Here is a 12,535-nt window from a genome sequence, read left to right as displayed (position 1 = left end):
ATATTTTTTTTCATTTATTTACAATGTAAATTGAATGCTCCTCTTCTTCCCTATTATAAAATGATATTTAACTTAACATCCAAAATAAAAATAGATTGTTAAAAGTATAAAAAGCTAGTAAAATTTTGATTTTATATAAATTTTAAAATATAAAATGAAAATATGTTTTAACTTAACTCTATGTTGAAGAATGGGGTAGCTGATTATATTCTACATCAATTCTGGACTCTGTAAATGAGTCACTTTCTCTTCATTACCATCCTCAGCAAGGGAGGAGGGTGAAGCTAAAGATTAACAGCTAGAGCATAAATAATAGAAATCTTAATAGAAGTTTATACATATGATTATTGGGTCTGAAAATAGAAAGAGATAATTTAAAGATAGATTAATAGAAATTTATACATATGATGATTTAAATATGAATACTTTGCATTACACTGTACCTTCAAACGTCTTTGTAGAAATTCATTGCCTCCTTACATCTTTGTCCTTTTTCACAAATCTCACATTAATTTCTACTAATTTGCGCGTAATAGAGATTTGGCAGTGTTCGGGGTAGGTGCCTACCAAAGTCTTCTGATGTTCTCCAGTCAACCATGCACTCTGCTATTTATTTCACGCGGTTTTCAATTTTTTAACCTCTTTGTTTTTTTTGTCGTTGTTGCTGTTGTTGTGATATCGAGTAGCCCTTTTTCGCTCAAACAGAAAATGCATTGTGTAGTTGTGCTTCGCTTTGTGATTTATCTCTGTTTGGTTGGCTTTGCTGCTGCTGCTGCTGCTAAATGTGTTCCTGAGAAGTGTGGTGATTTGGAAGTGAGTTATCCTTTTTGGATTAACAATCCTGAATGTGGGTACCCTGATTTTAATGTCACATGCAGGAAGGACAATCATACTGGTAAGATGGCTCCATTTCTTCCTGTCGATGTTGCTAATGCTAATGCTAAAGAGTATTTAACAAGAGCATATTATAAGATAATGGAGATCAATTATTCTGGTCACATTGTCATTAATTCGAGTTCTCTTAAAGCATTTTCTTGTCGGCAAAATGAAGAGGCACACGCATTCAAGTGGTTTGAGCTACCCGGGCCTTTCTATTTTTCCAAGTCCAATAAATTTGTTGTTGTTGGTTGTGATACAATTGGTACCTACACATACGGTGATAAGGCAGGAGATGCGAGATGTGTATCTTCATGTGGTTTTCAAAATGATCCACTATACTGCAAATATGGCTGTTGTGAAATTTCCATTCCAGATAATTATTGGTGGATCAAATTCAAGGGCAAAGCTTTGGATCCTGAACTTTGTGGCTTCTCCACCATATTGGATCCCTCCACCTTCACCGTAGTGGACAATAAAACAAGCCTTTTTTGGGGAAATGGCACGAAGGCTTACTATGGTCTCCGCCTTAACTGGGGTATTGGCCTTCAAAATTGCTCCATGGCTAGAAATACTGCCAATTATTCTTGCTCCTCCAACGCAGAATGCATCAACTCTCCGTCAAGAAGGGGGCACGTATGCAGATGTCTTCCTGGGTATGAAGGAAATGGTTATTTGAATGGTACTGGTTGCGAAGGTATTATCTCTCACTATTGTTTATTAGAATCATTTTTAGTGCTGTGTTCTTTTTAAAGTCTTTTCTCTTTCAAATCGCAAAGCTTCTAACGCCAGTGATGATAAATGTTCAGACGAAAATGAATGTACTCATAAAGAGTCGAATAAATGCGTTGGAAGAGAGGAAGGAGGAATATGCCATAATCTCGCAGGTTCCTACAATTGTTCGTGTGCAAAGGGATATAAGGGAGATGGCTTTCATAATGGGACAAGATGTGTATCCAAAAGCTCCAATTACCTCAAACTTGCAATCATAGGTGAGCATAAGGCCTGTCCTTGTATGTTTTAACATAAAAACAAAAATTTAAATAGCATAGTTAGTAAAATTTTCTCTGGTGGGAGTGCAGGCTCTCTTTCTTCATTCGTTGGAGTTTCTGTGGTAGCTTGTGGACTGTTTTGGTGGCTAAGCATGCGTCGTTTGAAGCATGCGAGAGAGAAGAATTTTCGACAAAATGGTGGGATACAGTTGCAGGAACGCATCGCTTCCATGGGAGGGAAAAAAAGCCTCAGAATGTTTTCTGAAAGAGAGTTGGAAATAGCTTCCAGCAACTTTTCAACAGAATTGGGGAAAGGCGGTTTTGCAACTGTGTACAAAGGGGTTCTTGTGGATGGCACGCATGTGGCAATTAAAAAGCCCAAATCAATTTCTGATGAGTTTATCAATGAAATTATAATTCTGTCTCATATTAGTCATAGGAATGTAGTGAAATTGCTTGGTTGTTGTATGGAAACTCAATTTCCTTTGCTTGTATACGAATTTGTGCCAAATGGAACAGTTCTTGAACATCTACACTCCACAGACAAGCAGTTGACATGGGAGGCAAGGCGACAGATTGCCATTGAAACAGCAGAGGCGATAGCATATGTGCATCTTCAAGCCTCTCAGCCCATTTTCCATCGCGACATAAAATCTTCAAATATTTTGCTAGACGATACATTCACACCAAAAGTTGCAGACTTTGGTATTTCTCGGCTGCGCCCTTCAGATGATAGGCACTTAAGCACCATGTTTGCTTCGGGCACTCCAGGTTATGTGGATCCTGAGTTCGTGAGGAGCAGTCAGTTTACTGACAAGAGTGATGTTTTCAGCTTCGGTGTAGTTTTGGTGGAGCTTCTCACAGGTCTGATGCCATTGCTATCTATACAAGGAGCGAACTGTACTTTGTATGACCATTTCCTGTCCGCAATTAATGACAACCGCCTCCCTGAAATTTTAGATCCTAGAGTGGTAAAAGAGGAAAACCAAGGGCAGATGGAGAATATGGCAAGGTTAGCTAAAGCATGTTTACAAGTGAAAGCAAAAGCAAGGCCGTCCATGAGAGAGGTAGTGGAAGAGCTTCTTTGGATAAGAGCTGCCACAAAACAGCCGGGGCTTTATAGAGATGTGAGTCTTGTGGAGCATAGGGGTGATCCAGAACAAACTAGGCAGAATTATCATGCTTTGCCAACTACCATTAATAGTAGTTTAGAGGATTATTACCAGAGTTCTCCATCTGTTACAGCAATTTCTTCAGAGGGTCCTTCCACTGCGTTGATTCAGATTGAAATGTCAGATACATATGCAAGATGAACAAGTTAATGCACGACCTAAGAACCACACAGGTAAGGCACTCTTCATGCCTTGCTTTTAAAAAGTGGAAAAAGGCTCTTGTGTCTAACGAGGTGAAATAGAATGATTGATAGGTATTTAACTATCCTTGCATGTCTTTTTTTTCTAGTAGCCGAAGTTTATTACTCTAGTCTGAATCGACAAATCAACATTTACACAAGCTTATCCTTATTTTCATAAAAAATATATATGTGCAGGTATTTTGCAAACATCAGCTACTGCAATTACGATATGTTTAGTTTCCTGCTAGCTATAGTAACATTTAGAAGTCAATGTTTAATTTTGGTGTTGTGCAAGAATAAACATTTTATTTAATTTCTCGTCAGAAACAAAACAAGTTGTAATTATGTACAATCGTAATGCATTACATTATATGATTTGTTTGGTCAAATGGTGTTTATATAATTTATTATCTGCTTGTTATGTATAAAATTATGTTTTGAGCTCCTTTCGTATATATGTATATTTTTGGGATCAAAGGGTTATTAATAAAAATAGTTCACTAAAAGAAAATAATTTCATGTTTGTAATCTTATATATAATTGGATTATGAATAATATAAATATATTTATTTGTATTTTATATATTTTATTTGATAAACATATTATAATCGTATTGTGTAGTAAATATAGATTTAATGTTTAATATGTAACTATGTATTTGAAAAATTATTAACTATTTTTTAATCTTTTAATTTGTGATATGAATGTTTAAATGTTTTATTGTCATAATACATGTTCATTTAAATAAACCAAATTTAAATATTGTAATGATCTTCAATATTTAATTTAAAATTTGAAGTAACTTCTTGCTTTTGATACAATTAGCTGTGATGTATAATAATTATCATAAAAAAGTTATATTTTTTTCTTATGTATTTTTGTTATTGGATTGCTATTATTACAATGGTGAGTATAGAAATTACAACTTATAGATTTACTTCATTCATAAAATCTTTAATGCCAAAAAAATGAATATGAAAACCTCGATTGCTAACTCCCTTAAATATATCTCTACATAAAAAATTAATAATACAAAAACAATATAAATGTAATTCTAAATTACTAATCATAGGGTTAAATTCATACAATTAGTTGTGATAAATAATATTTATTATAAAAAATTATAATTGTTTGCATATGTATTATTGGTGTTGGTCTTTTAAAAACTCTTGATTAATACCACCTATAATTTTGAAATTGGTATGTCATTCATTGATTTGGAAAATAAGAAACGTTGATATTATGAACTTCGTCAATTCAAATGAAAATTCTTCCAACTGTCCCCACACAGTCGCCTTGTTCATTGGTTCAACTATTCAATCCTGTACCAAACTCTAGCAGCTTCTAAGATGTAACGCCAATTTTAACTTTAATCTGTGGTTGCAAATGCGTGGAAGACATTTTTTTTTTGGAGTGAAAGCAAGTGGTTATTTACTTTAGACATTGGTGGGTACCAAGCTTAGAACGAATGAGGAGACGTATAATAATGAAATGACCTTGAAATATTCGGCTGTAGAAAAGTCAAGTATCAAGCCACCGTATATAAATATAATTTTTTCTTGTAAGCAGCTTTCTTAATAAAAGAAAAAGGTATATAGGGGAAGAGCACCAGTAGTCGTCATAGCTAACTTCGTGCACCCACAGATCCTAAACGATACATCAGATTTTGATTTATTTATTTTAGTTGTCTTCGTATGCGACTTAACTGCTTATAGCTATTGATCTAGCGTCTGGTTAGTAACGATGCATGTTGTGGAATCAGTTATACGCACAAAGGTCAAAAAGTACACATTTCAAAGTGTCGCCTGATACCTAACTAAAGATGTTCCAGTAACCGTCAATTCAAAATCGCTAGTACTTATTGACAAATGTCCCAATAGTGGTGCACAAATGTTCCAATAGTGGTACACAAATGGGACAAATGTTCCAATAGTTGTGCACAAATGGGCCAATTAATTACAAAAAATGATTGGCTATTGGTACAAAACAAATTTATTAATGGTGTTTTCATTATGACGTCTATTGGGGGCTCAACATGACAATAAGATGACGGTTATTGGAACTATGTTATCTATTGGTGCTCTTCCCCTAATGATTTTTTGAGATTTGTGTTTATAAGAATAATGATGTTATTCATTTATTAGGTTGAAGGTGCTTTTTTGTTTGAAATGGACGAGCTAATTATGTTGAGAGGCATCTACAATGAAATACAAACATTGATTTTGAATTATTTTTAAAATATAGATGACAGGTAAATGCATGCATGTTTCAATTTCTCTATAAGCATTATTCTATTACTCTGAATAAAATAGAATCATTACCACCTATCTCTAAGTATATGAAATTGTTACATCTTTAATGAGAGTGAAAGAGTGCAGCAACATCATTCAGCTCTTATGGTTTCATGTGTCGATAAACGTGGGGATAGTAAATATATATTTAAACCAAAACTTTAAAATGCGTGAATTTATAGGATTATATTTTGGGGCTTATACATATCTAGGGGAAAGGACTCACTAGTTGTGACTTTAAAGTTATTATTTCTATGATGAGTACGAATAATTGAATGAAATATACCATTTGTTGTAAAAAGCAACCAATCATGTGATGCCACATTAGCTGCACAAGTATTGGGGCCCTTTTGCACATCTATTGGTCTCACCTTTTTGGAGGGTTGTTTTGGACACCTTGGCAAAAAAAATCATGCTGATGTGGCATCATATTTGATGATGTGGCCCTGAAACCTTAGTTATAAGCAGGGGACTTGCCAAGTAAGTTGCTATAAAAAATTGGGAGTGATTTGAAATTTCCACATAAGATTTTGAGAAGTGCGAAGTTAGGGTGCACAACTATTAGGTCCTCTCCCCTATATGATTAATGACAAGTACTAATACTGGGTAGAACAAATGAACAAAAGATGTCAACATATCAATGCTGCTTTTTGTCCTTGCGTGAGGTTTAGTTGAATTTTTTAAAAATTATTATTTAAGTTTTTGATACACAATTACACAATTTTTATTATATTAGAAGAATTATTTAATAATTAGAATACAATTTAGTTAATTATAATTAATGACCACTGTAATAAATACGAGTGTCTCGATTCTTAACCACTCGCAGAATATTTTGCCTTTAACCTCTTCTACAGTGCAATTTTGTGTGCAGCCGCCATATTATTCTAGTTTATTCATGAGTTGCACTGCTCCTTTATACTTCATTTATTCTCAGTGAGCTTTTTTTTTTTTTTATAAATGATTTAATTTCTTTTACCTATTTGTTTTCAATTCATATGAGTTTTCCAATTTTTAAAAACTTATTTTTAATTTATAAACAATTTTCATCTAAATTGACTTATTCTTCTTTTTGTTTGATTTTGTCCTTTTCAATAAATTAATGTATATAATATCATATTGAAAGATATTATAAATTAAATATATATTATATTTAAATTTGATAATATAATTTCAATTATACAATTAAATAATAAATATGTGTTAAATATTTAATATATCTAATAAATTTTTTTTTTTTTTATAATAATATTATGATATTGCTATGTAAAATCATAATTTAATTTGCTATGAAAAAGATCTTATTTATTAATATAATAATATTTTTAAAATAAATTTAATAATTTACATTATATAAATTAAAATATAATCTATACAATAATAAAAAATATATCTAATTTTAATATACAATTTATAATACAATATTACACTTAAATTATATACATATATAATTTTAACTTAAGTTTAAATTTCTTTCCCTTATGATTCAAATAATACTGCAAGGGCATGGCTTTGTTTTATAGGTATTTTTGGTGCACCATCCCTTTCCCTTTGAAAAGGAAGCTCAAAACTCTCCGTATCACTTATCATAGCAATTGTAGGGATTGTTATCTACTAGCCCTAGACATGAGTGGCCGATAAGGACCTGCACTTTTGCCAACTCCTCTCATAGATTAATGGTTATCAATAGAGGTCACACATGCAAGGATGACTTATCACAAAATGAATCCCTTATGTTTTTAATCACAAAAAATACAATCCATTTTTAATATGGGCACTAGTTATATTGTTCAATGACAAAGTTAGTTATTTTTATTTAAATACACTTTTAAGAATAAGGTTTGCATTAAATCAAATTTATTAACTTAAGAGTTTTTTTGTTTTTTTTTACTTTTCTTATATTTGATGAGTTATTTTTTTTATTTAATAATAATTATATAATTATAGTTATTTAACAAAATATGGTGGTTATGTTTTAGTTTTTATTTATATTTATATTATTATAATAAGAAAATCTATAATATTTTTGTAGATTGTACATGAATAAATTTTTTTTTTCTTTTACTAAATAAAGACATCAATATAAAATGTAAGGTCATTTTTAAGAATTTTTGGACATTCTTTATTATTTTTCTTAATATCTTAAATATATGTGCTTATTTTCAATAATGGCCTAATGCTTATTAGAAAATAGAGAAAAAAAAAAATAACATATAACTTGTTCCTATAATGGGCTTAATAGAATTAACTTGTGTTATATTAATGAAAGAAGACAAATGGAACATTTCAAGACATAGATGGTTCAAACTAAATTTGATGGAACTATGAAAGGTGATTCAAGAATATCAAGAGAGGGATGTATAATCAAATATGAGCAAGACACATTAGCAATGTCCACATTGAAGAAATTGGACGAAGATACCAATAACAAAGTAGTGAAATTGACCTTGTAGAGGTTAAAATTGTTTTACCATTTTTTTTATGATACCTTAGAATTTAAAAAATCATCAAAGAAAGGTAGACTCTCTCTCTCTCTCTCTCTCTCTCTCTCTCACACACACACACACACACACACACACACACACACACACACACACAATTTATCTCTCCCTATCTCTATCTCTCCCCCTTTTTGTATCTCTCTTCCTCCTATCTTTATTACTTGTCTCTATCACCTTCTTTATCTATCACTTATTCCCTCTTACTCTCTCCTTTGATCTCTCCCTCTACATATTTATTTCTCTTATACCAACTCTATATTTCCCACATTGTATCATCTCTCTATCGCTCCTTCCTATACCTATATCTCTCTCTTTCTATTCATATGTCTCCTTTTCTCTTTCTTTCTCTTTCCCTCTCCCTATTAGTCCCTCTTTTTCTATCTCTCTCACCTCCCTATTACTCTCATTCCCCTCTCTATCTCTCCCACCATGTTTCTCTTTCTTATATACACACATACTCTTCTTGTTTCTCCCTGCATATCTCCATTTATATCTATCTTTTCCCACTCTATCTCTCTACCCATCTCCCTAGACATTTCTCTATTACCAATCTTTCCCATCCTTGTGCCTTCTATCTCTCTCCCTCTCCTTGTCCCTCCTTATCTATATCTTTTTATTTCAAATCCCTCTTCCTCTCCACTTCCATCTCTTCTTTTTTACATATTTATCTCTTTCAAACCCTCTTTATCATTCCCACATTATATCTATTTAAATCCAAGAACATTGAGAGGGGGGTGGGGGGGCGGGCTGAATTAGTGTTCTACTGGTAAAGTTAGTTTTGAACTTATTCCTTATTAATCGGTTAACAATAAATAAAATGAGAATGCATAAACCAAATAAATATAGAGAAAGGCAAGACCATAACACCAAGATTTGTACTTGGAAAACCTTGCAAAGGGAAAAACCACGATGGGGTTGATACCCACAATATCTATATACTTTATTAAAGTATACAAATATTACATAAGAGGGTTTGCACATACAGAAAGACCAACTGCCTAGAGCTCACTGCTCAAACACAAAACATAGGAAGTCTCACTGACATACAAAACATTTACAAGTGTTTACAAATGAAAATGAACTTATAAATAGCATCTGACCATGCTGGATAAGTTCCAGTGAATGCTTTGATAACCTCCTCTATATTTCGGTTTCTGATACTCTATTTTGCTACCGGTTATGTTGTGCATGTGAAACTGCACACTGTCGCTTCCAATCGCATACCAAAATGCATACCAAAACTCACTAAGATATTCACAACCAAAAATTCGCATTCCATCTAATATTTCTGATATGTCATTGAGGTAATCTACTTAAATATCCTTCTAGCTTAACCATAGCGACTTCAACAAGAAGTATAAACAAGTCGACTGTCGGAACATAATGAAAATCAAACATAAATCCAATGACGAAGTTAGCCACCATGCGTTACCACCAAAATACATGAAGACATAATCGGGATCAAAATATTTCTTTAGCCCAGTCCTATCCATTATCAGGTTCTATATACACGTTACCAGGATGAAGTGAATGTTGGTGTCAGTGTAAAGCATTGTGAATACCAATAACAGTTAGTGCAATGCATGTCGGTAAACGAAACAATGAAACCATTAACCCTGAGATGATGAGTTGCCATCAATGACAACCCATAATGCAATAAACCCTTGTCAAATGAGTGTTAATTTCCAACAATGTCCCCCTTTGACATTGATGTCAACACTCATGTAAAAAATGATATCATTTGTGAAAATTACCACTGAATCCATAACCTTGTGATCTGTACATGTGTCTGCTATATACATCCGATGCTCCCTTGATATATATATATATATATATATATATATATATATATATATATATATATATATATATATCACTTATTCCTCCCCCTTTGACATCAATGACAAAGCACGATACCCACAAAGAAATCTGTACAATTATAAGCATGAGCCGATTCTAAACACACTTCAAAATATCTGCATACATTTTCTTCAAAAATGAAATTTAATTATCCCAACCATTCTTAAGAGATTCAAGAATAGAGATGAAACTGTTCAAAATGCTAGCATAATACTCTATCTCATCTGAAGCAGTGGGATCCTCCTTCTGCAGGTTAGAGATACATTTTGTTTTATGAAATAGCAGATTATCAAGCCGAGGACCAATCAGATTCCGGAGCTCATTTTATCTCCTTATTATTGTGTCCCTCTCCTTCTCCAATTTCAAAATTGGATCCATCACCATCAAAATTGGACCATCCAGAGAATTTGTCAGATTAACTATTGGGTTGTAGGTGTTAGAAATCTGAATTAGGTTTTTCCTACAGTCTGACAATTGCTTGTCTATGGAGCCGGTTAATTTATCCAAATTTAGACAATTCTTGTAAACATTACCTCCTTCAGCCAAAGCTGCATCAATTGACTACAAACAAGACTAAATTTTTACCTTATCAGTCTCAATAATGCACAAAAATGTTAGCTTCCGGGCTACCACAAAATCCTCTAAAGCCTAAGTTAGAGAGATCTTCAATAAAGAATCATAATGTTTGGGGATAAAGTCAATGATTTCCTCCAATTTACTCGAAGAGCTTGCACCATCCTATGCATGAAATTCTGGGACCAACTAATGCAAAACTTCAAAACTGTGCTCAATTAGTTTCCTGTCCTTAGATTCTTCCTGTGCAAGTTCTTATTTAGCCTGTGCCTAAAGAGTTGCCACTGCCAAAATCTTCTCTTCTGATGATATCTTATGGTAGGGTTTGTCAAAACTAATGGAAATTTGTGGTAAATTCCCTTTAGCCATGGTAGAAGTGTCAATTACCAAGCTAGAAGAGAGATCCACCACAAGGTAAGTGCACAAAGATGGTGGTCAAAAAGTGGGGTATAAGTGGACACCTTTTTTTTTTTTTTGAAATCAGGTGAGCCTGAACTTGGAGGCAAAATTTGAAAGTCATCCACTCAAGATATGAAGATAATCAAAGAACAAATATTGTATTACTCTGAATCTAGTTTCCAAACTACTAAATTTTTCAAAATTGGATAATATTAAGGGGGTCAAATCCTTCGTGCACGAAAAATAGATCTTGATTTTTTCAGAAAAACATAACATAGTGTCTGACATGCACATCAAAAAAGTCATAGTTAGATTTGGTATTTTGACAAATCCTTTGGCAGAAAGATAGTTAAGAGTGAGCACTAGAAGATGTGTATTTTTTTGTTGAGTATTTTGTTTTTAATGATTTTTTCAATCGAGCACATCTTGAAAATTAGGTACCTGTCCATGCGCGAAGCATAAGTTGCACTAAAAAAATTGAAAATACAATTTTTTTTTAAATTGTAAAAAATCAAGTGAACTACAATAATTTATATATTTTTTAAAATTTGGATAGGTATATCAAAAGTTATTAAAAAATGGTGCATGTATGTCTGTGAGAACTATGGAGACACTGGTAAAAGAAATTCAATAATAATATGTTATTGTTGTTCAAATTTAAAAAAAATTATATGGTTAGAAAGCTCAAAAGATGGGTGCAAATATGGTGGCAATTTTAGAGATACCCACTTGATGAAGTGTAAACTTGACGATGACAAAGTCGAGAAACCAAGTTGATAAAATAAAACACATCAAAAAGGAGGGAAATGGAGGGAAATCAAACTTCCAAACTGTAGCTTTGTCATCCGGGCCTATTTCCAAGCCTAAACAGTCAAAAGCGTGTACGGGGTACCTATGGTATAAAAAGCGCATACATGCTATTTTTACTATAAATAGCGCGTACACACTTTTTATGTTTAAATTTTGGGTGTTTATAGTATGACATTGTATATATAATATGTGTATATACATATAATATATAATTTATATATAATATAAAAAAATATAATATATAATATTTATATATATGTATATAAAAATATATAATATTTATATATATATGTATATAATAATATATAATATATTAAGTATATATACACACATATGTATGTATGTATGTGTATTGTCTCCCTCTCTCCCCTTCTCCCTTCCTCCATACCCCATCTCTCTCTCTCTCTCTCTCTCTCTCTCCAATATATCTTCTTTTTGTTTGCATATAGATGAGGTGATAAGAAGATTGACAAGGTGGTCGGTTTTTTTTTATAAAGAAGATAGGATATAAAGTAGAATGTTTGAAGAAGATGAACGTATTGGTTTCTTTGGATCTTGTGGATGTATTGGTTGGATAATCTTTATGGGTTGTATGGTGTACTAAGGGGTCATATGGTGTCTTATGACCCCTTAAGACTCCATATGACCCCTTAGGTGTTGTTATGGGTCATATGGTGTTCTATGATCCATTAGGACACCATATGACCCCTTAGGACTCCATATGGTGTTGTTATGGGTCGTATGGTGTTCTAAAGGGTCATATGGTGTTCTATGACCCCTTAGGACACCATATGATCCCTTAGGTGTCATTAGAGGTCATATTGTTTCCTAAGAGGTCATATGGTGTCCTATGAACCCTTAGGACACCATATGACCCCT

At 32.7% G+C, this 12,535-nt stretch overlaps 1 protein-coding gene across 1 annotated transcript; it reads left to right on the top strand.

Annotated features, from left to right (window-relative positions):
- Positions 1 to 668: 668 nt before the first annotated feature.
- On the top strand, positions 669 to 3,588 carry LOC131053658 (wall-associated receptor kinase 2). The gene is made up of 4 exons (XM_059221257.1): positions 669 to 1,573; positions 1,686 to 1,868; positions 1,959 to 3,213; positions 3,418 to 3,588. Exons 1-3 carry the CDS (start codon positions 709 to 711, stop codon positions 3,179 to 3,181), a joined length of 2,271 nt encoding a protein of 756 aa, XP_059077240.1. The 5' UTR covers positions 669 to 708; the 3' UTR covers positions 3,182 to 3,213; positions 3,418 to 3,588.
- Positions 3,589 to 12,535: the final 8,947 nt, after the last annotated feature.

The sequence above is a fragment of the Cryptomeria japonica genome, chromosome 5 (assembly GCF_030272615.1).
Source record: "Cryptomeria japonica chromosome 5, Sugi_1.0, whole genome shotgun sequence".
Classification (NCBI taxonomy): Eukaryota; Viridiplantae; Streptophyta; class Pinopsida; order Cupressales; family Cupressaceae; genus Cryptomeria; species Cryptomeria japonica.
Note: the sequence above shows the minus strand (reverse complement) of the source record. Positions and strands in the feature narration are given on the sequence as shown.